General features: G+C 38.1%; 1 protein-coding gene across 2 annotated transcripts in view; it reads left to right on the top strand.

The window, feature by feature from the left end:
• Window positions 1–23,287, top strand: part of svep1 (sushi, von Willebrand factor type A, EGF and pentraxin domain containing 1) — a 171,849-nt gene that overhangs the window by 135,777 nt on the left and 12,785 nt on the right. For both annotated transcript variants that reach the window (XM_030162208.1, XM_030162206.1), the window contains exons 34-43: window positions 3,399–3,483; window positions 3,608–3,799; window positions 3,937–4,104; window positions 5,117–5,795; window positions 6,503–9,228; window positions 9,636–9,870; window positions 10,987–11,142; window positions 14,298–14,361; window positions 15,571–15,747; window positions 16,735–16,917. In XM_030162208.1, coding sequence (XP_030018068.1) covers window positions 3,399–3,483; window positions 3,608–3,799; window positions 3,937–4,104; window positions 5,117–5,795; window positions 6,503–9,228; window positions 9,636–9,870; window positions 10,987–11,142; window positions 14,298–14,361; window positions 15,571–15,747; window positions 16,735–16,917 — 4,665 coding nt within the window. The remainder of the gene's footprint in view (window positions 1–3,398; window positions 3,484–3,607; window positions 3,800–3,936; window positions 4,105–5,116; window positions 5,796–6,502; window positions 9,229–9,635; window positions 9,871–10,986; window positions 11,143–14,297; window positions 14,362–15,570; window positions 15,748–16,734; window positions 16,918–23,287) is intronic.

Raw genomic sequence — 23,287 nt, 5'->3', positions numbered from 1 at the left:
TGGGAGAAGTTGTCACCCGAATATTTGAGGAACACTTGCGCAAGTTTCAGGAAGCGTGTGAAGGCAGTTATTGAGAAAGAAGGAGGACACATAGAATAAAAACATTTTCTATCATGTAAATTTTCTTGTGGCAAATAAATTCTCATGACTTTCAATAAACTAATTGGTCATACACTTTCAATCCCTGCCTCAAAATATTGTAAATTTTGCTTCCCCACCCTGTATATATATATATGTAATTTAATAATAGCAGAACTACTCATGATAATTAGAATAAAGTGATAATATTAGTCATATTTAGTTATTAATATTAGTTATTTCAGTATACAGCTCTTTGTTTCACTCAGTTGCCTTATTCAGTGAAAGAATGGCATGGAATGACTTGTAGCTGTAGTGTTTTGTGCATTTTATGAATCAATATATACTGTACGTAAACAGCAGTTGGCAGCTCTCTTAGGTTATAAACATTATTTGTACAACTTTGTACAAAAAGTCATGAGGCCCTAGACACCCGTAAAGCTCCTAACCACCTCAGTTCCATGTGAGACATAGGTTCCAAGTTGTTACATAACAGGCTATAACATTTTATTTTCTCTCACTAGTAAAGCAAAGACAATTTACATTAACCTTTTATACACTATTCCATGTTATAAATACAATCATCCGAACAAAAGGGACAGTCAATGTTGGCAAATATGTTTTTTATGTTTATGTCTTTATTTCTCAGTCTCTGTAGTCACATAAACAGTGACTGTGTCCCACACCCTACACCTACGCTAAACATTCAGCGTATTGTCACATCTGATTCTGCCACACCCCATTTACCCGTTTCCACAAAATCACTTGATTTCTGTAACGCATACTGCGTTTGCAAACACAGCAATGAAGCTCAACAGTCACGTATATTTCCTGTCAAACCAGTGGTGAGTGATCTTCCAGGCATTTGTTTTTGTCTGTGCATGGGGCTAAAGGCTTGGCCACGGCAGCGGCTCCACCTTGGCCCAACGCCACATTCCCTCCAATAGGGAACAGGAAAGAGACCTACTCAGCAAGTGCACACTGAGCCAAAGCCTTCCACTCAACGTGTTTTGGCCGGGATGTCATACAGAAAGTGAAATAATTACAGTATGAGTAAATCACAGTCAAAGTGAAACTCTAAATTCCCCCTGGTCATCATGTTATTGCACCACTACTGGGGAGGAGTCATCCAGCTCATGTTTAGCATCGTTTTCCCAGTAAAGGGCACTAACAGGTCTATACTCGAATTATGGGCACTGATATCTGAGTCTATTTCCTGTGTATTATATGAACACACTCTTGTAAACAAAACCTGCAGAAGGCCTTATGCACAAGGCACTTTTGTAACAAGATACTACTGAAAATATGGGAACGCAAATCTCCTTCACAAACTCACTAACTTGGAGAGACTTTTGCTGGAAAAATATTACGCTGTATTTCATAACCCCTAAACAAAAATCTAGACAAACGGGGACCCCACTGCCATGCTGGAGGTGCGGTAGAATAAATGGTAGACCACGCTCATATATTTTGGTCTTGTCCCTTTATCAGGCTGTTTTAGGAGGAAGTGTCCAAAACAATCTCTAAAGCACTAGGCTCTGAGGTTAATGTGTCCTTTCCCACACTCTACCTTGAAACTCCCCCAGGGGATTAAAGCAAGAATGATTCATATTTGCAGCCAGCAAGAAAACTATCACAAAATGCTGGCTTCAAAAACACTGCCCTTCTTTGCACATCTTTCTAAATATTGTGAATTGGTTTCATCATATGGAGCAGATCACTTATAATCTGAGGCTACAAAAGGATGTAGGAGAAGGACATGAGAAAATGGACTCTCTTCTTAGCTCAGTAACATCAAAAATGCTACCTGCTTAAACCTGCCTAAACAGGTGTAACTTATACACATACACATTTACACTGTATGAGAATACATATTTATTTATGTATTAATTTATTATTTTTCCTATGTAAGTTGTGACTCCCTGATCCTGCTGTTTGTGTTATGTATGTTTAACCATGTTTGTAGTAAAATAAGACATATAGTTTAAAAAAAAAGAGATACTACTGAAATATAGAATAGCATGAAAAACAAAGTAGTATCCAGTATTTATTTTTTAACTCATCAGTTATTTAGATTTTTTCTTACAACCCATACATCTTTACATTTACATTACAGTTTCAAATACAATGTGTTCAATCTACATCTCTCCAATTACAGATCTTTCTATCACAATATAAAGTTGTCAGTAGCGTTAGTTTGCCTATAAAACAGTAAATTGAGGAGGAAAAAAATGCAAATATACCACAGAACATCATCATTAAGCATTGCAAATAACAGATGGTATTGGGGGATAAAATGAATTAATAAAAATATGTAAAGGAAGAGTGTGTGAGAGAATGTGTGTGTATGTCTATGAACCTTCCTTTGTACTTAACATGCCATGAACTCTATTGTGCAGACATTATGAGATCTACTGAACTAATCTACTGTTTCACCCCATGTTAAATTCCACACATGTTCTTATTGTTTGGGCTACTTTTTTATCATGGGATCAGAGATTACACCGAATACTGACTGTTCCCTGTAGATACTATGTAGCTTGTATTTTTGTCAGTTTTTTAAAGCTGTCTGTTTGTTTGTTGTATTTTAATATAGAGACTGAGAAATAAATATTATGCTCATTGCAAATGTGTGAAAATAATATAGCTAATGATAGCCTAAGACTTCTGCACGGCACTGTACCATATATAAGACCAAGGCTTTGGCAAACCATGGATCTTTTCTCTCAAAGTCTTGAGGTGGAAATTTTCCTCTTGCATTTATGTTATTAAATACTGCTGCAGTGTCAGCTGATCATCTAACCACAGAGATAATGCTTCTCACACCACTTGGCATATGTCCACCAATGCACTTACCTCTTTCCAGAATCACTTTCAAATGTAATGGAGTAATAAAACCAGATTCGATCCATCTCAGACACACAACGATGTCCGTATTCTGTACCGATTTTCTTCTTGGTAGTTCTTCTCGGTTCAACCAAGAACTACCAAGAAGAATGATAACCTGAGCAAATGAGAACCTACACAGACATTCTCTACTGATATAGAGATCTTTGACTCTGAGGATGAACAGTTGTGTCCAAGTCACTCATTTTAAAGATGAAGATAAAGGTAAAGATAGTTTTTTTGCCATCTGTACACATTCAAATACATTGGAATTATTGTGCAAAGGTCTCTCAGAGTGTGAGTATAAAAGATCCAAATATACAATCAAAACAGAAATCAGAGATATAAGCAGTATAAAAGTATAATAACAGATTTTTCGCATTCAGTACAGTATTAGCATGATCTAATAAACACTGTGGTTATCTTCTGTTTAGCTCTGTCCTGCCCAATGCCGTCTACCCCAGAGAACTCTATCATGAAGGGAACAAACTTCACCTATGGAAGCAAGGTGACGTTCAGGTATCATGTGCATCCCTCACAACACCTTAATGTATTAATGACAGTTGGAAATATCAAGTATTACAAACATAACTAACCCATTTCACCTCAGTTTCTTATTAACCTGTTTCCTGTTTTGCTTCAGCTGTATGAAAGGCTTCCTTCCTGAGATTCCCTATGAGTTCCAGTGTCTCTCTAGTTTGAGGTGGAGCGGTACACCACCTGTGTGTCATCCAGTGACCTGTGGCTCACCACCAACTGTGGCCAACGCCGACTCCATCCTCAACACAAACACATACATGTCAGTTGTCACATACACCTGTGCTGAGGGATACAGGTATGGATGAATTATTATTTTTCCGCACCATCATAACCTTAACCCTAAGCAAAAGGTGGCATGTTCAAAGGCTCTGTTGTGTTGAGGTGTTCAGTGTGTGTGTGTGTGTGTAAACTAAGCAGTGTGTTGGTGCAAAGACCACAGGGCTCCATGGAGGTGGTTTGTGAAGCGACAGGAGAATGGAGCAGGCCCCTCCCTCGCTGTGTGAGCGTCCTGTGCAGTGAGCCCCCAGCCCTAAGAGATGCAGTGACCGTAGGAGAGAACTATGAACTGGGAAACAAGGTGCACTATGTCTGCAAAGAAGGGTAAATGTGCCAAGAAGTTTATTTCATGTGGTCTTTTGTCAATTTAAAGTTTAGTTTGTAAATTTTAGTGCCCTCTAATGGTGGAGTTGCAGATTGTACTCAGTTGAATACCTCTTGCCTCACAGTCCCCTAGGGTAGCCACAAAAACACACAAAATCCAATACATAGCACTAGAGTGTTTGGTTTGACCCTTTTGGTCTGAGTCTCATGACTAATGGTGCTCACAAGAAATTTGCTACAATTGTTCACTTTGACTCAAATATGAAGCGATTAGATGTTACTCGTCAAAGGTCATAGATGTATAGGGTTGTAAAACACATTTTTTGATCTAGAACTCATATAATAATTATACCAAAGTTGAATTTGTAATGGGATTAAATAACACATCCAAAAGATCAAAGGTCGACTTCACTGTAATGCTCCTAATATTCCTATTTAATATCATTTTCCTCTGTTTAAATTGACACTGTTTTTCAGTGACAGCTTCTATTTCATCATAAAACACACTTCATCTGTTCGATTAAATCTAAACTGTCTTATATCATTTGATTGACAGACATGGATGTAAACAAACCCTTCACTGGTTAGAGGAGGTGAACAACCATAAGGCATTGATGCCAGTCTAGACTTTAAATCCAGTCTTTATTTCCTTATATTTTAAATAATTCAAATCAATTTAACTTTATTCATAGGGCACATTTCATGCACAAGGCAGACTCAATGTGCTTCACAACAGGTATATAACATAAAAAAACAATCATAAAAAAGAGAGTGCAATTGCAAGTAAACAATCATATGTACACACACTTAAACTCACACATGCGCACATACCCACACATGCACACACACAACTCAACAGAACGCTGTCAAAAAAAAAGGTAAATTTTTAACCTGTTTTTAAAAATGGCTACCGATGTGGGAAGTCTAATTGTATCAGGCAGGTGTTCCATTTTTGTGGGGCATATACACTAAACATAGATAGTGGGTAATATCTTTCTGTCTCTTCCTCCAGCTACACCCTGATTGGTCCAGAGACCAGAGAGTGTCTGCCAACTGGCCAATGGAGTGAGAGCTCGGCCCAGTGTGTCCCCCGCTCCTGTGGACCCCCTCCTGCCATTGACCATGCTGAGCCCTACGAGAGTCACCAGCTGTTCGGAGACACTGCAAACTACTACTGTACTGATGGATACACCGCCAGTAACAACTCCAAGATGGTGTGTAACGCTCAGGGAGTATGGGCCCCTCCTGACAGAATGGATGTTCCTCGTTGCATTGCAAATTTCTGCCTGCGTCCACCCGACCTCCCCCACGCCATTTTAGATTCAGTCAACAAACCTAAATACGCCAGCAACACTGAAGTGAGCTACAAATGTGAGGAGGGCTTTATGCTCAATACCACAGCGACACTGAGGTGCCTGATGGGAGGAGAATGGGAGCCTTCACCATATGATATTGGCTGTGTGCCAGTCAGGTGCTCCAAGCCCAAAAGCATTGATCGGGGTTATGTGATTGGTACAAACTACAGTTTTGGAGCGATGGTTGCATATAGCTGTGATAAAGGCTTCCTGATCAGAGGGGAGAAGAGGAGAACTTGCAAGGCCAATGGAGAGTGGGGGGGAGTCCTTCCCACCTGTGTACCTGTATCCTGTTCTTCACCTCCTCCACTGAAAAATGGATACATCCAGGTCCAGGTCAGTATTATGTCCACATATAATGCATTGTCTACACCACTGAGCAACAACTGTAAAGTTAGAGCTTAAGTATCTTAATTTATCTGAAGTTTAATAGCTCTGATACTCACCTGATGATGCTCCGAACAAACCTGGCTCCTGTAGACTTACAATGACTGCCTGTCTAATAATAATCAGACTGTGTTAGCTTCTGTTTATTGAATAAAGCCATTTTTTGATAAAATAAAACATATTTCACTACAGTTGTGGTTAACAAGTTACACTAACAATATAATTAAATGCCTTTGTTCAGTGAAATATACCATTTGACCATGCACGTAAGTAAAGTAGTATTTAGGATTAGTTCACTCATCATACCTTGTGCTTCACCTCTAACTCCACCTTTTTGTCCAAATATGGCCACTTGTGGCTCCAAAAAAAAAGCCAAAATGGTGATAATTTGCATTATTGCTGTCCTGTGAGAACCATCTGTCTCTAAATGTCAACTAAAGCTGTCAGACAAGTATTGTAAGGTAAAAAGAACAGTCATAGTCTCTGAGATGTAGTTCAGTAGATGTGTAAAGCTGCAGAAAATTAAATACCCAAGGGCTTACTAACATTCCACCACTGTCTAAACAAGCACAAGTTGCAGGTTTTTCAGGTTGGCTACATCAGAGAGCCCAGTTATGTTTTAATAACATGTATTTCCTTCTGTTTTTTCCATATAGGCAGGTAGAGGGCGATTTACGTTCAACAACAAGGTGACATATGCCTGTAATGCAGGCTACAGACTCATAGGTCGTCCAGATCGAGTTTGTCAAGCAAACCGTCAGTGGTCCAACAGCGATCCTCCTACCTGTGTCCTTTTAACCTGTGACCCCCCTCCAGACATTGTCCATGGACACTACAGGGGTTCAGAGTTCCATGTGGGCCGAAAAGTGGAGTATGTTTGTGATGAGGGTTACGAACTTGCTGGGGATGCTGTCTGGACCTGCCTGAAATACGGAAGGTGGGATAAGACAAAGCGCCCTCGATGTTCACCAGTGCAGTGTCCAGAGCCGCCACTGGAAGAGAACCACCTGGTTTTAAAGGGTCTAGACGCTGAATCTGGAATAGTGGAATTATCATGCGAGGATGGTTATGTTCTGGAAGGAGCCCGGGTTCTCCGATGTACCCCTTCTCAAGAGTGGAATGACACTTTTCCTGTATGTAAGCAGGTTTTTTGTGGCCCATTGCCTGAGGTATCATTTGGTGGGCCTGCCTCATCTTCTTCCTCTACCCCATTCTCCTTTGGTTCAGTGGCGATCTACACTTGCATGAACGGCTTCACATTAAGAAAAGAAGGCTCAGTGTCCTGTCAAGCCAGTGGGCAATGGAGTATTCCTTACCCAGAGTGTATTCCAGTTGAATGCCCCCAGCCTGTTGACATTACTAATGGTATTGTTGATGTCCAGGGTCTGATGTACCTCAGTAAGGCAATGTACAGTTGTAAGACTGGATATAATTTAGTGGGTAACTCCACTGTGCTCTGTGGGGACAACGGACTTTGGATTGGTGGGGTGCCTTCTTGTCGTCCAATTGAATGTTCAATCCCTAAACAGATAGTCAATGGAAAAGCTGTTTACACAAAACTCCAATATGGCCACAGTGCCATCTACTCTTGCCGACGTGGGTATCGTCTTCAAGGTCCAGAGACTCTGAAATGCCTTGCCACTGGGGAGTGGGATGTTGAACCACCTACCTGCGTGCAAATATCCTGCACTCCACCCCAACCCATTGAAAGTGGTTTTGTAGAGGGCCAGGATCACAGTTTTGGTGTCACTATCTTCTATAGCTGTTTCCCTGGTTTCCAACTTGTTGGCCAGGACCATCTGACATGTGAAGAGTTTGGATGGTCCAGTTCCGTACCTGTCTGCGTGCCCTCGGACTGTGGTCTGCCTCCTCACATTGACTTTGGGGAATATGTTAGGGTCTCAGAACAAAGAGGAGGCTCTAGTTCTTCAGAACACACTGGAACTTCACCAATGGACTTGAGCTTCCTTCATGGGACACTTATTGAATATCGTTGCCAAAAAGGTTATGAACTAACAAGCCCAACTCGGTTAGTGTGTCAGGAGGATGGAGGCTGGAATGGTACTGCCCCATCTTGTGTACCTGCAGAGTGTGACACCCCACCTAATCCAGTGAATGGTTGGGTGAATGTAACTGATACTTGCCTTGGCAGTACAGTAAAGTACACCTGTGAGGATGGATACAAGTTGGAGGGAACTCCTGTTCGGCAATGTGTATCTGGGCGAATTTGGACTGATGAGGCCCCAGTTTGCCAGCCAGTTTCCTGTGGTGATCCAGGACCTATCCGTAATGGCACAGCTCATGGAGGTGCCTTTGTGTATCCCGAGGTTGTCCACTATGAGTGTAGTCCTGGGTTTGTACTCCAGGGTACTGACACACTTGCCTGTCAAGCAGATGGAAAGTGGAACGGGCAGAAGCCTTGGTGTGAACCAATCTCTTGCGGTCCACCTGAAGTCCCAAAAGATGTTGCTTTTAATGGAGATGAGTTCACATATAATTCAGAACTAGAACTGAGCTGTCCACCTGGGTTTCTCTTAAAAGGAAAATCAATCAGTGTTTGTCAGGCTGATGGCACCTGGAGCCATGAGGGTCCTACCTGTGTACTCACCCAGTGTGAGAAACCCTCATCAATACCCAATGGACAAGTGCTAGGCTCAGAATTTGGCTTTAATAGTAAAGTTAAGTATGAATGTGATGAAGGATACACTCTTAATGGAGACTCAACACGCATTTGTCAATCAAATGGACTTTGGGACAAACCAGTTCCTCGCTGTGACATCATCAGTTGCGACCCACCTGAGGATATCAGCCATGGCTTCCTAAACGGATCCAGCTTCAACTACGATGACATAGTGGAGTATGTATGCTTCGATGGTTATGTGGTTGTCGGGGATCCCACCCTGCGATGTTCTGCGCAGGGTGTGTGGGTGGGCACTGTGCCTCAGTGTCAGCCCTGCATCTGTGCTCTCCCTGTTGTCAAATTTGGAGTGGTTCTGGGTCGTGATCGAGCCTGTGGAGACCGGGTGCATTTTCAGTGTGATGAAGGCTACAAGCTGCTTGGTCCTTCACAGGCAGTGTGTGAGAAGGGAGGGGTGTGGAGCCCTGGGGTGCCTGTCTGTGGCCGAGGGAGGTGCAGCGTTGCCCCACCAACGGTACCCAATGCTGTCCTGCAGGGCAGTGGTAACTTCCCAGACACAGTAATGTACAAGTGTAGGCCTGGGTACCAGCCCAAAGGGTACCCACACCTGTCCTGTGGTCGAGACGGCCGGTGGGGGGATCCCAGGATCAGCTGTGAGCCTTTGAGCTGTGGAAAACCTCCAGCTGTAGCCCATGCTCAGGTGATGGGAGATGACTTCACCTTCCCAAACCGGGTCACATACAGGTGAATATTTACTCTGAACATGTGTTAAACCTTAGACTGTTTGTTTTATACAATGGACATTCTAACGTACATACATGCAGAATTTTAATATTTGTGAAATTTTTTGATTTATATCTAATTGTAGCCAAATTTCCAAAGAAACTGTAGTTGCAGATTTATTTAGTTTGAGTTGACTGGTTAATTGACTAGTTTTTGTTTACAGTTACCTCTTTTTCTGCTTTATTATTTAGTGAATTTGTATTCATGTTTTTAATGTTTACTCGCTTATTTTTCTTTCTTTTACCTGGTTGCATAGGTTATTTGCCTTCACCCTAAGCTAATACATTTTCCACATTTAAATCAAGCATGAATGTGTTTTGTTGTGTATTTAGCGCTTACAGCATGTTTTTAATGTCATCATCCTCCAGGTGTGAGGATGGTTATGAGCTTGCTACACAGACGGCGTCTACAATATGCCAGAGTGACGGAACCTGGTCCAAACACAGCATTCGGTGTCGGCCCACTCCATGCACGCTGCCAGCCAACTTCTCCATCCCACATCTGACAATCACTGGGAAAGAGCTGACCCCCGTAGGAGCCACCATCACCCTCTCCTGTCCAACTGGATTTAACCTTCAGGGGTCAGCACTGGCTGAGTGTCAGGTATACAACATATTGTCCAAACCTTGTAGGAAAGACAGTATTATAATCTACTGCTGCACTGCAAAAACAGCCCTATTACAAGCAGGAAATGCAGTATGAACACAATATATTTCAGATTTTTTTCCCCCATCAACTTCATTTCATTTGTAAATATACATCCATTCCTCCCCACATTTAAGACAGGGTGTCTGCAGGTCATTACAAATCATTAAAAGTCATTAAATAGATTTTGTGAAAATTAAGGGCTCTTGATTATATAAACATTTAATAATTTTGATCAGAAGTATAGTGTGATGACTGACAGGCAGAACCCTTTAATTGGCTATTGTTTATAGCTGATGCATGAAATCACAACACCGGATGCTTGGAATGCAACGTGCTGTGAGCGTGCTCATGCTGTGGTGAAAGAGCGGAGGGAATGTTATCAAATGTCGAAAAAAATGGGAAAATGCAAGTTTCAGCAGAAGTGATTGGAGGAGGAACTATTCAGAACCTGGTTAAAGTCTGTCGATGCTAAACCGTCATAAAACTATATATAAGACTGTATCTGCAGTTGGACATGGGCATTAAATTTGTTTAAAGTGGCATTAAAAAGCATTAAAATAGATTTGCTGATGCCTGCAGAAACCCTGTAAGATGTTTCACATTCAAGAAAAAGTCGAAACAGGAGAAATGTAGGAAAACTAATGACTTAATATTATTACTACCTATTTCCTATTACTAACATATATCCTTTGAGTAGTAAAATCTGCCCTGTCACATGGTGTAGTTTGGCACCACAGAAATGGACAGAATAAACAAGAATCTCAGACCACTTCAGTTACAATATGCTGAAAGGCAAGTTGCCAAAAATTGAAATGCAGCTATGATGTTCTCTTTTTAGTGTCCCACATATGACAGGAGTTTGTAAAATATTGGGCTATAACAGGACGACACTAATTGCTAACCTCTGTTTGTATCACACATAAGTGAAAATGAAAGTCGGAAACCCACATTATTTTGTTAAGTCTATTTGTGAACCTCTTCTTTCTCTGTTTCTGCCCAATGTGGTAATAAGAAACCATGACTCATTTCGCCCTGTCCTGTGTGTGTGTGTTGTTGTTGTCGTATAATAAGGTGGGTGGAGGCTGGGCTCCGAGCATCTCCTCAGTTTCCTGTGAACTGGTGGTTTGCGAGAAGCCTCCTCCTCTTCTTCACGGCATCATTGAAGGAGACAGCTACAACTATGGAGACTTTGTCATGTACTCCTGTCTTCCTGGCTTTGACTTGAAGGTACAGTTTAGTATTTCAGCAATACACAATTACAAGAATCAGTGATTTTGTCCTGTCACTGCCAAGGTGTCAACCAGTGTTGTATACCTCAACATTGGTCTGATCCATCTAGACCACTGTAAACATAATGATAATGATATTTTGAACATAAGTGTAATAAAATGTAAAGGTGAACAAAAGGCAAAGAGAAATGACAAATTTAAACAGAATACTCCAGAATATTGAAAGCAATAAGTTAACCAAATAAAGAAAATGTCATACAATATACAACTATGTCATTGTGGCTCTTTAACATCACTTTATGTTCAAAATGGAGCAGGAAGAAGACAAGCTTTTATTGTCATACCCCAAATTTACATGACTTGGCTGATCAGCTAATGTATACAGTCCATAAAAAAGAAGGATTGGTCATTTATTAAATAACTATTACTGTTTTACCCCGATTCATTGATACTATATCTAAATAGAAAATAAGGTTTTTATTCTTCTTCTTAAATGTTACGATGTTTTCTCACTGTTTGATATTTTGTTCCATTCTGTTCCACAAAACCACTCCACAATATGAAATGCACATCTTTTTAAGATTTGTTCGAGCAAAATGTTGTTTCATATTTAGTTTCTCTCTGTAGTCATAACCACCCTTTCTCTCTGTGAATAATTTCTGTAGTTATTTATTTCTGGCTTTGTATAATACTTGTGCTGTTTTAAATTCCAACACATCCCTTAATTTGAATGCATGTGGGAGTAGGAATAGTTCATTGGTACGTTCCAGATATCATGTATTGTTTGTTATTCTTATCGCTCTCTTTTGAAGTGTGCGTAATGGTTGTAGGTTGGTTTTGTAGGAATTTCCCCATACTTCTACACAGTAGTTCAAATAGCTTTAAATCAACAGCATTATACTCTATTATTATTATTATCTTTTTTTTTTTTTTTTTTTTTTTTTTTTTTTGCAACATATTTATTGACATTTTTCTTATATACACACATACACTTGTAAATGTAGACCTGTGCCTTGCTAACAAAGGCACCTGCAGTATTACATGTGTTGTAAACAAAAACAACAACAACAACAAAAATACAAATAAACAATGCACATACATATCACATACTTCTCAGCCATAAACATTTGTGTGGATTATACTCAATTATTACGCAGTCTTGAACAAAGAGCAATCAGGATTTAACCCATAAAGACCCAGAGCTTCTTTTCTGTCTGTTCCCAAGTGATTTTTTTCTCTATTTAACCTTTCTTAAGTGATTCATCACCATCATGGTCATCAGATATGACCCATTTGGATGTTCAGAAGCTCCATAGTTACCATGGAAACACCGTCATCTTCTACAACATTGATTCACCAGTAAAACCCATGGAATTGGATCAATGACAGTGGATGGAGATGCTTATTTTATGTTCAGTTAATGATATGTTTTGTTAAAAAGGTCTTTTTTTTTCGGATTTGATCTAATAAACTTTGAATTTCCTCCAAACTTCAATGAACATCTACATGATCAGTAAATTAAATATAGCAAAATACCTGATTCTCACTGAAAAAATGCTAAATGCAGTGGATAATATCATAATAATTGGTGATAAATCATTTGGGAAAGACAAAAACATCATTAGGAAGTTGTGACAAAAATAGCTGTGGGTCTTTAAGGGTTAAAATGGACACATTATACTGCATCCAAAATCCCTGCAGCAGGTGGCAGCTTGCTCTTCTGAGTTTCAGGTCATAGATCAGCTTGTTTAGTTGCATACAGAGTGGGGAAAGTGAGATCTGGACACGAGTGGTTCCTGTTGAGACATATTATAATGCCAGGTATGGGACTGATGTACTTTGAGCTGTCCTGTGATTACAGAGCAAACAAAATGAGGTGAGTCACAAGGAAATTCATGTCGGGAATCCTGGTTGCTTCATTGATCCTGTTATCGCTGTAAATCAATACATGGCGTACATTGCAGTGCTCAGGTCATCTGCTGAGTCTGTACCACACTCTGCAGCGTTGGAGACATTGCACTCAGCTGACACATTAACCAACCTTCTTTTACGTGTTTTTAGGAAGAGATTCCAGCCACTGATTTTGCCAAAACACTCCGCAGTCGACACCCAGAAACAGTGTGCCTCTGTCGAACCGCAATTTGTACATGCTGACCGAATGTCTGGCAATCAGATTACAAAAGGTCACATGACTTCTCCTCAGCAATCAATAGTAGAGCGTAGTTGGCAACAGAAACACAAACACAGAGAGCTGAGTCGTTGTGTTAGCTGATATGTTTATATACAGTAGCCTCGTCAGTGGGGAAGCTCACTGGAATATATGCTTTTTTTTTTTCAATTATCGTATTATTTTTTTCAGGCAGCATTATCTTATCAGGATTTCACATCATGTATATAACGTCTATATATGTAAAGAAAAACAAACAAAAAAACAAAAACATACGCATACAGGGGAGCAATGACAGAAGTAGCAAAAGAAAATGACACAGTAAACTAAAATAGAGTTAATGGGAAATAAGTGTTTTTCCCATTCCATTCTTTCCTTCCAGAGGATATATGTAGTTTTAATGCCTTAAGGATGCACAAAGAGCACCATTTTAGGCAGGGGTGTCAAACTCATTTTAGTTCAGGGGCCACATTCAGCCCAAGTGGGCCAGACCAGTAAATTAATAACGTAATAGCCTATAAATAATGACTATCACAAAAAAAAAAAAAAAAAAATTATCTATGTTTTTAAATTTACGAACTATGCTTTTCACAAAAATGTGAAAAACTTGAAATTTCTAAAGGAAAATAAGTACAATTTAACAATATTATGCCTCAATTCATTTATATATGTGCATTTTATGTAGATAGCAGTGGATCTGCAAAGGCACAAAACACTAACAGGCAGAATATTGTTGGTATTCGGAACTTAAATGAGTTTGACACATCCGATTGTTAATATCTTCAGTGTAATTTTTTGTGGGCTTGATTGGAACCTTTGGTGGGTTGGTTTTGGCCCACGGGCCATATGTTTGCCACCCCTGATTTAAGCCATTATGTAATGAAAAGGTACATGATATCCATCAGTGAATAAATCCTTGAAATAGATCCTGATTTGTCATGTTTCCTGTAATTACTACAAATCAGTTTGATTTGTCTTTGTCACAGGGAGACTCTATTCAGACCTGCCGTGGAGACAGAACATGGAGTGGCACCCAGCCTGTGTGTGTTGGTAGGTTTATTTACAATTTACAATGTTTAATTCCACCTTATAACCACATAATTAGAATTACAGCAATATTTTTGCGCACTTATTTATCTACATTTTTTTATGTATCATATTGATAATATTTGTCTAGTACATATTGTACAAATTGCTGTTTTAACCGTGTTTAATATGTATATTTGGTATGTACGGTTGCGGAAAAAATTATTAGACCATCAAAAGTTGTCAAAAATAATGATTATGCAATCAAGTACCAACTCCTGAGTGTATCACGTGGCTAAAACAAACAGAAGAGAAAACATGGAATGTCTAAAAGCACTGTTTTTGTCAGTACAATGCCACAGATATTGATGTAAGAACTGAAGTGATTTTGGTTATGATCAAGAAAACCATGGAAAATGGATAGATATCAGCTCTGAAATTAAACTACTATGAGTTATTTTTGTTGTTATCATTATATTTGTCCAAACAAATGTACCTTTAGTTGTACCAGGCATTAAAATGAACAAGAAATTAAAGAAAACAAGCGTGGTCTAATAATTTTTTCCGCAACTGTATACATATTTAGAGCTGTACATGTGTGTATATATTTAAAGCTTTATATTATGTATATATTTTTATTAGATGTTGTATTGATAATTTCTTTTCTACTACTTTAATTATACCTTCACAGAGCAACTGTAACACACAATAATTTATCCTGGGTTTAATAAAGTATTCTGATTCTGAAAATATAGAAATGTAATAGTATAATAATAAAACAGCGTCAGTTATAGCACCTCCATGACACTCATTAGGAGAATGTTTTTGTGAAACTGTGCACATCATTTCTAGTTCATGTTTCAGAAGCACAAACTGCCTGTTCAACCTGTTGTTGATTGTGCACCATTTCTTGTGTTGATCTTCATTCTTTTTTTTAACTTCTTTTTATTGGGGTTTTTCAAATACAAGTACATTTCAAACAGTGTACAATGAGATGCTTATGTATATACTATAAGTTCCCAAAAGGGGAAATGGAAGATGAGTCAAACCAAACAAAACCAGACCAACAGGAGAAAAAAAAAAAAAAAAAAACAACACAGGGAGGATGTCATATGCTCTTTGTTTTTGCTTTTGTTTTTTTTTTACCTATTTATGATGGGTTATTTTTAATATAATAGTCAATGAATGGATGTTGATCTTTATTCTGATGTCTAATGTGAATCTCTGTGTCAGTGGCCAGGGGCTGCGACGGTCTGAAGCAGATTCCTCACGGTAAAGTGCAGGAACTCAACCTGAACACAGGGCGTGCACTGGAATTTCAGTGTGACAAAGGCTACAGGCTGGTGGGCGACCCTTTAGTGGTGTGTATGGGCGGGAGCACCTGGAGCTCCACATTCCCCTCCTGCCAACGTGAGAAACAATGCCTTTCATACACTTACTGACAGTTTCACAGACACATAGAAAACAAAGGAAGCTTGTCATAACTTCCCTTGTCTTCTGTGCACGTGAGCAATTCCTGAGCTTTTGTGAAATGTTTGCAACACATAGACCGCAGAATAAGCAAACAGACCCAGCAGAACTCACACAACTTCAGTGACTTTTGTTGTGTTTCACAGCTTAACAGTGAATCACAAGCATCAGTCATTTTAACCATAATCAAGTAGTTTGTTGAGTGAACCAGACTAAATTAAAACTGGAAGAAAAAGAAATGTTTCATTCAAGGCGCTGTAGTTTGTCTTAAATGATCAATTTTAACCTCAGACAACACAATACAATACAATAGCCTTTTTGGTCATTGTGTGCTATTTCTGTCAGTGCAACATTATGAATTAAAAACAGTATATCAGAAAATAAGAAGAGAGTGAATATAAAATTACAAAAACTAAAATAAGAAAATAGAATATAAAATTTTCCAAAAAGTAAAATAAGAATAAAACTTTGTGAGTAACTTTGTAATTTTGTGAGTTTTTTCTTGTGAGTTCTCTTTTAATAAATGTACTGCTTTTTCATTTGTAGAGTTGTCACTGTTTATGACTTTTTTTCCAAGGTTAAGGTTAAGTTTGTTTATATGGCACGTTTACAACAATGCAAAGTGCTGTACGAAGTCGTAGATACAAAAACAAGATATGCTAAAACTCGTAAAATAAGAATAAATACAAGAAATACTGAAGCTGATGAAAACAGATACACATTAATAAGATAAATAGCATCTAAAACACAACCAGAAGATAAAGCAAATACAAGTAGCTCACTTTTTTTTTGTAGGTTTATTCCTTTATAATTTAGCGAGTTTTGAGTTTTTTTGCATAATATCAGAGACTAAAGTTTTTACATTTCTACAAATCCTGGCCAGTAACTGAAGTGTTCAAACAGTTTCTGTCGTTTGTGTCCTCACAGCCAAGTCGTGCCCGGCGCCTCCAGGCTGGATGGAGTCCAGCAGTGAGACCAGGTCCCAGCAGGATTTCCATGTGGGCCAGTCAGTCCGAGTCACCTGCCCTAAAGGTCAGCAGGTCAAAGGTAGTGGTACCATCACCTGCAGACCAGACCAGACCTGGAGCCCCATCAGCGCTGTGTGTGAGAGTACGTATGTTCTATATGTTCAATGGTACATAAACATTAGTGGACCTCTGCCTTGTACGACAGAACAATCTGCATCTAAATACAGGGGGGTTAAGACGAGGTTCAGGAAGGATATGTTAAAATTATCAATATTTATCTATCTAAATTGATTGGGTTTCTTGTGCAATGCAGTCTGAAGAAATTCCTTTCCCAATATGAATAAAAATAAGTCATTTCTAAAGAAAGTGAAATTCCTTGCCTTTGGACATACACTTTTTTAATAAATGTAAGACATGGCTCTAGTTTCCAGTCTGGAGATATTCAAGCAGTGACTATAAGAAGCAGTTCAAGGCATCAGGTGTTTGACATTTTTTGTTAAACTTCGTTCTTACTGTGATGCACAACTCTACAGTAGTAGGCACTTATTGGAAAATAAAGTCTATTCTGTTAAAGGTTAAACTATTAAAGCTTAACTTGCTTTATTTTTCCTGTAGGGAAATGTGGTCTCTGTATTTTACCCATAGTTATATTAATATACACACAGTACCTAGCACATCAGCACATACACACAACACACAATAGGAGCTGTGAGCTGCCATTGGAGGTGTTTGGGGACCAACTCCACATCTTCACCAGATCTGTGGTCAGGGACAATGACAGAATTAACCTATAGGACCTGTTTTTCAGGGTTCCTACAGGTTTCTACAAGTTAAATTTGAGACTTTTAAGACTTCTTAGAACAGAATTTAATGCCCATTTCACAGCCTATTTCGTGGCCATACTGGCAAAAATTTGTGACTCCTAAAATTTAGGAAAATGTATTAATTTACTCCAACACCTTCATTCCCTTCGTTCAGATTGATTTTTCCTTGGGCTACAAAGTTAGTGATAATTGGTTCCTAATTTCAATATAAATTCCCATTAGTAGACTAACGTTATTTTCTTTGCAGCTTGGACATTTAACAGACACATTTAAACACAATACAGCCAACAAGTTTATGGTTAACTTCAGACCTACCATATCAAATTTAATACCTTTTAAAGACTTTTTAAAGGTATAATATGCAGATATGTAAATTCAGGACTTTTGAGACTTGAATTTACCCTGGTTTTTAATGATGTGGGAAAGAGTTTATGGAGGAAACTTGCACAGCATGGAGAGAACACCAGTACCTGACCACGGTACAGATGCTAATGCTAATGCTAGGTACTGTGTGTGTATATATCAGGATGGGTAAAATGCAGAGACTGAATTTCCCCACAGGGATAATAAAGCAAGTTAACCTTTTTTTTAAAAAAACCTTTAACAGAAAGGCTCATGTCTCGTTGAGAATCTAACCCAGAAACTTGTAGCTGTGAGGTGGCTGTGCTAACCAGTCTGCCACTGCGCTGGAGAGCCACTTCCTGTTATGGTGTCATAGGTTTCTCCACTTCCTCACCCCTTTTTTCAGAATATAAGCAGATAATGTCCTTCAGTGAGAGAAATGAACATGATTCACAGACTTTGACCAATTCTTCTGCCCTTAAATCCTCCAAAGACATATTGATCCATTTTTCTAGAAGTCACATATGTTCTGGACATTCTCACAATTAACCCATAAAGACCCAAACCATCACCAGTGGCCAACAGTGTCTCCTGATGTAAAATGTTTAATATCTGTTGATCCACTGATCCTATCAATACATGGAAAGAATTGTTGTAAAATGCAGTTTTTCATCTTTTCATGATATCATCAGATATGACTCATTTGGACGTTCAGAGGCTCCATAGTTACTGTGGAAACACCGTCATCTTCTACAACATTGATTCACCAGTAAAATCCATGGAGTTGGATCAATGACAGTGGATGGAGACACTTGGTTTATATTCAGTTGTTGATATATTTGCAGAAAAAGTCCCTTTTTCATCAGTTTTCTCTGTTCTGATATAATAACCCTCAACTTTAAAATTAGCTTGAATGAACATCCACATGATCAGTTCATTAAATACAGAAAAATGCCTGATTTTTACTGAAAAGCACAAAAAATATTGAGGATAATATAATAATAAATGGTGATAAATCACTTAAAAACTGTTAAATACAGAGAAAAATTCATTTGGAAACTGCCAAAAAAGGAGCACTGGGCCTTTATGGGTTAAATGACATCTTTAAGAAGGATAAATGAGGAGAATATAGACTTTGTCTGAGGCCTTTCAGTCTCAGCAACAAACTCTTGTGAGATCTTGTAAGACAAGTATTGTTTGGAGGAAATCCAAAAAAAACAAAACAGGAAAATAAAATATGTGGCAATTCGGATAGAATAGTATCAGTTACTAACAAAAAAGTGATATCAGTCAATTATTGTATTTAGAATTTTCAATCTACTTTTGTTCATCCACAGTACGTTCTTAACCCTTTTGACCACGCCCACTAATAGGACAGTTTCATATTGTTGGTGAAACGTATGCTACACATTCTTGTTCAGTAGAGGATCTTTGGTGAGACTGACCAAGAAGCAGAGATCTGTTCAGTTTCCATTCATTACTAATAAACCGAGCCATTAACTGGTTCATGGTCCATTTAGAAGGATTCAGGCATCTGCGTATCATCTTATTTATATCAGTGTTAGGTTACCTTCACCGACTCTTTCTAAACATTATAGAAAACTCTTTCCATTAAAATCATCATGAATATTTTATCATGCAGTATGCATTTTTAAGTATTTCCTAGAAGCCGTTTGTCAGATTTATACATGACAACAACAGATGTTTCCTCTAAGCACTGAATTATTGTGTTCATATTGTAAGACTAGATAGGTAAGTCCTAGAGGCTACTTTTACTGTTTAATCCAGTTTCCTTTCCTTACAAAAATCATGTATTGTGATGCTGTGATCCCTGGAAAAGCTTTAATGGAGTATAATGGCCACACTGAGGATGAAGAAAATATGATATTTTATTCTGAAAATGTTATATTGCAAAGTAATAATAGCATTAGAAAATTTTTAAATAATACTATTGTATTACTTTGTAAAACAAACAGTATTACAAGAATAAAGTCAGAATTTTCCATATATTAGTTTTTTGTTTTTTTTTTTAAGAGAAAGTATGAAATCTTGCATCTTTGCATAATATGAAACCATAGCCTTTTGACTAGACATAAAAACAGCAGCTGCATTCAAGAGTGCTGCATTTAGGTCCACTGGGAATTTACATGACTCTCATAATGTTAAGATTTTTTATTTTACCATGTAATTGCAACCTTATTCTTGTCATATTCAGCTTTTTTTATTTATTTATTTATTTATTTTTTACAGTATCGCAACTTTACTCATAATACTGTATAATGACTCCTTTTTTTTAATCAATGTCATAACTTTATTTTGACTTTTTTTTTTGCAGTTTTACAATTTTCCTATAATATGACTTATTTATCATTATTTTACAACTTGTCAATGGGAATATTGTAATATTACAACTTATATTTCTTATATTTTTTATTGTAATAATATCATCCTTGTAATACAACTTTACTGTAAATTTTCTTGTAATATAGTAACTTTTGACAGATAAACAGACAAACAGATACATAGATGTACTTTATTTATCCCAAACTGGGAAATTATTCTGTAAATACTTACCTTTTTTCTTGTGATAATTTCATCCTTGTAATATGACTTTACTGTAATTATTCTAGTAATATAGTAAATTTAGGATCTAAATACTTACTTTTTTTCTTGTAAAACTGTTTGATGACTTTTGTCGTGTAATCTAATGACTTTTGATGGTTCTCAAAGTATTCTGACTTTGTTGAAATACCTGATTTTTTTTAATCTGCAGTGTGGCCTTAAACCTTCTTCACCTAAAGCCTTCTGTTCCAGGTCATGTGATTCTGTTCTGTTGGTGAAAATCCGTCCAATGATTGGAAGGCTCTTGTTTGTAACCTACTGAATCCTGTTGTAATCCACACATGTCGGGTTCATAGTGGTGGATGTGATCACCTCTGCACGCTGCACGCCTCACACTCCCGTCCGCCTGGAACCAGAAGTGCTCTTTTCAGTCGCTCTGCTTTGTTGTCTGTCTCTCGCTGAGCTTTTATCAAAACAAATAAGGCGGCATCAAACGAGATGTCGGTGCCCTGTATCCTGCACTAATTATGGACATGTCTGCAGCTGCTATGGCAACCTTTGTCACATAAACCTCTGATCTTTCTTACGCTCAGTTGTCCTAATTATGCAACACAATAGCTCCTACGTTGCTATGCCTCGTTGTTTGCATTTGCATGGTGTTTAGTCTCTAACATGCATGTGTAACCTAATCTTTCTATTATCACGTTCATCCAAAGGGGACGTCTGGGTTTAGCCACACAGCTGACACTTTGGGATATTTTGCATGAAATCCTCTGTTTCTACATGTGATGAAGGGTGTTGAGGGACTTAGAGCTTGGTTTCAGATCACCAACCCATTTCTTCCATCATGAGTGGACATACAGACAGTAAAAAAGTAGCATATTACATAACATTCATTCTATAGTATTCAGGTATGGTCAGCCAGATGTAGTTTAAGCATAAGAAGTCAAATGTTTTAGGATTATATTGGATATTTTTTATTCATTTTCCTGCTGCATTCATGTGTATTTTCCATTTTATAACTGTGAAGGTACTGCACACTCAAATATCCTCAGAATCATGAATGAAATTATTTGACTTCATCAGTTTATATGATGAAACGCACAAATCTAATGTTCATATTTAGAACAATTTGCAAAATTCATATGTATATATATATATATATATATATATGTAAAACAGTAAGTAATGTGGAAAAATAGTAATAATAATTTTGTGTTTTTTAAATGACTCAACACACCACCGTCTCTTTCAAATCATCAGAATTATAACTGTCTTCAAATCCACAAGTTTGCCTGCTACAAATACAATAACACAAACTATGGACAAACCAATGAATACATTGGATCTGAGGTAAAGAAGTGATATTTTGCTTTTTTAAAATGGGATTATGCATTTTCAAACATTTCCCTGTGGTCTACATAAACTGTAAATGTTCTGCTTGGGTCTGAATTCTTCATTAATTCAACTCCACAGGTCCATCTTCAACCCTATTTCTGAGTAATGACACCAGAAAGGTGGTTTTGAGCGCTGGCCCTTTAAATGCAAATGAGCCACTTCACGCCCCGCCCCCTCCAGGTTGTTGGCTGTGCTGCTCTGTCCTGTTCAACCAACAACAGAACATTTTAGGTAATTGGCTCAAAGTTTGGACATATTTTCAGTTTTTACTACAACCACTGCTGCTGTTAAACAATTATGTCGTACTCGGAGGAGTGTTCGTCAGAAGTCTGGACCTTATATGTGCAAATGTCGTCACGTAACTATTTATAAAACGTAACAAATTAAGCAGGAATTGAAACAGGTTGTAGAAATCCACTTGATTTTTGCCAAAATGAATATAAAGATAGTTTTGCAGCAGCTGGAGGGTTCAAATTCAAACTTTATGAACTATTAGGGTCCAAATTCACAAATGAACCAAAGACTAATAAAAGTGGGTTAAGTTAAATATGACCCCTTTAAAACCGCTGTTTTTCTTAGAGTAGTTTGGTGGATTTGAAGAGGGACTCAAAGAAAATGGTGTTTGACATTAGTATAAAGTGGTGAAAGTATTCCAAGCATAACCTACATTGAACTAATTTAGGATTTGTTTGTCTCGTGGGCATTTTTTTTCCAGTGGTTTATTGTTTGACATCAATGCAAAGAACTGCTTCGAGATTAACCCTCTAATCCAGTGGTTCCCAACCGTTTTGGGCCCGTGACCCCATTTTAACATCACAAATTTCTGGTGACCCCAGACATTCAAAACGAAGACATTTTTTTCCCCTAAAATTAATTAGTTTTTGATCAGGTAATAGTTTGCTGTACAGTGTTGCAAATAAACGTTAATTTTAGATGATATTTAGTCTATATAATGTATATTATTATGGATGGAGGCAGAAAAGCCAGGTGTAGATTACTGCACAAAGTGAGAATTTTATTTTCTTTGGTCAGGATATGTACAGTCAGTCCAGCTTGGATTCACAAGGCTGACAATTAATACTGAACAAACAAGAACTCAAACTATGAATTATGAAAGAGCTGCAGCATCTGAAACCGACCACAATGAACATTTGACAGATAAACAGAACCACAGTGCTTCAGTTTCAGCTTCAGTGTTTGTCATGTCTTTTATGGATTGGGATTGTCTATCTCAACTCACCATATATTTTTTATTAGTACGTTTTTATTTTTATCAATTACTAGAAATTTCAGGTGACCCCATTTGAATTCCAAGCGACCCCATGTGGGGTCCCGACCCCAAGGTTGAAAAACACTGCTCTACTGGCCAAGGTGTCAGGACACGGC

Source organism: Sphaeramia orbicularis, chromosome 18, assembly GCF_902148855.1.
Source record: "Sphaeramia orbicularis chromosome 18, fSphaOr1.1, whole genome shotgun sequence".
NCBI classification, from domain to species: domain Eukaryota; kingdom Metazoa; phylum Chordata; class Actinopteri; order Kurtiformes; family Apogonidae; genus Sphaeramia; species Sphaeramia orbicularis.
This window is presented reverse-complemented; position numbering and strand designations above follow the sequence as displayed.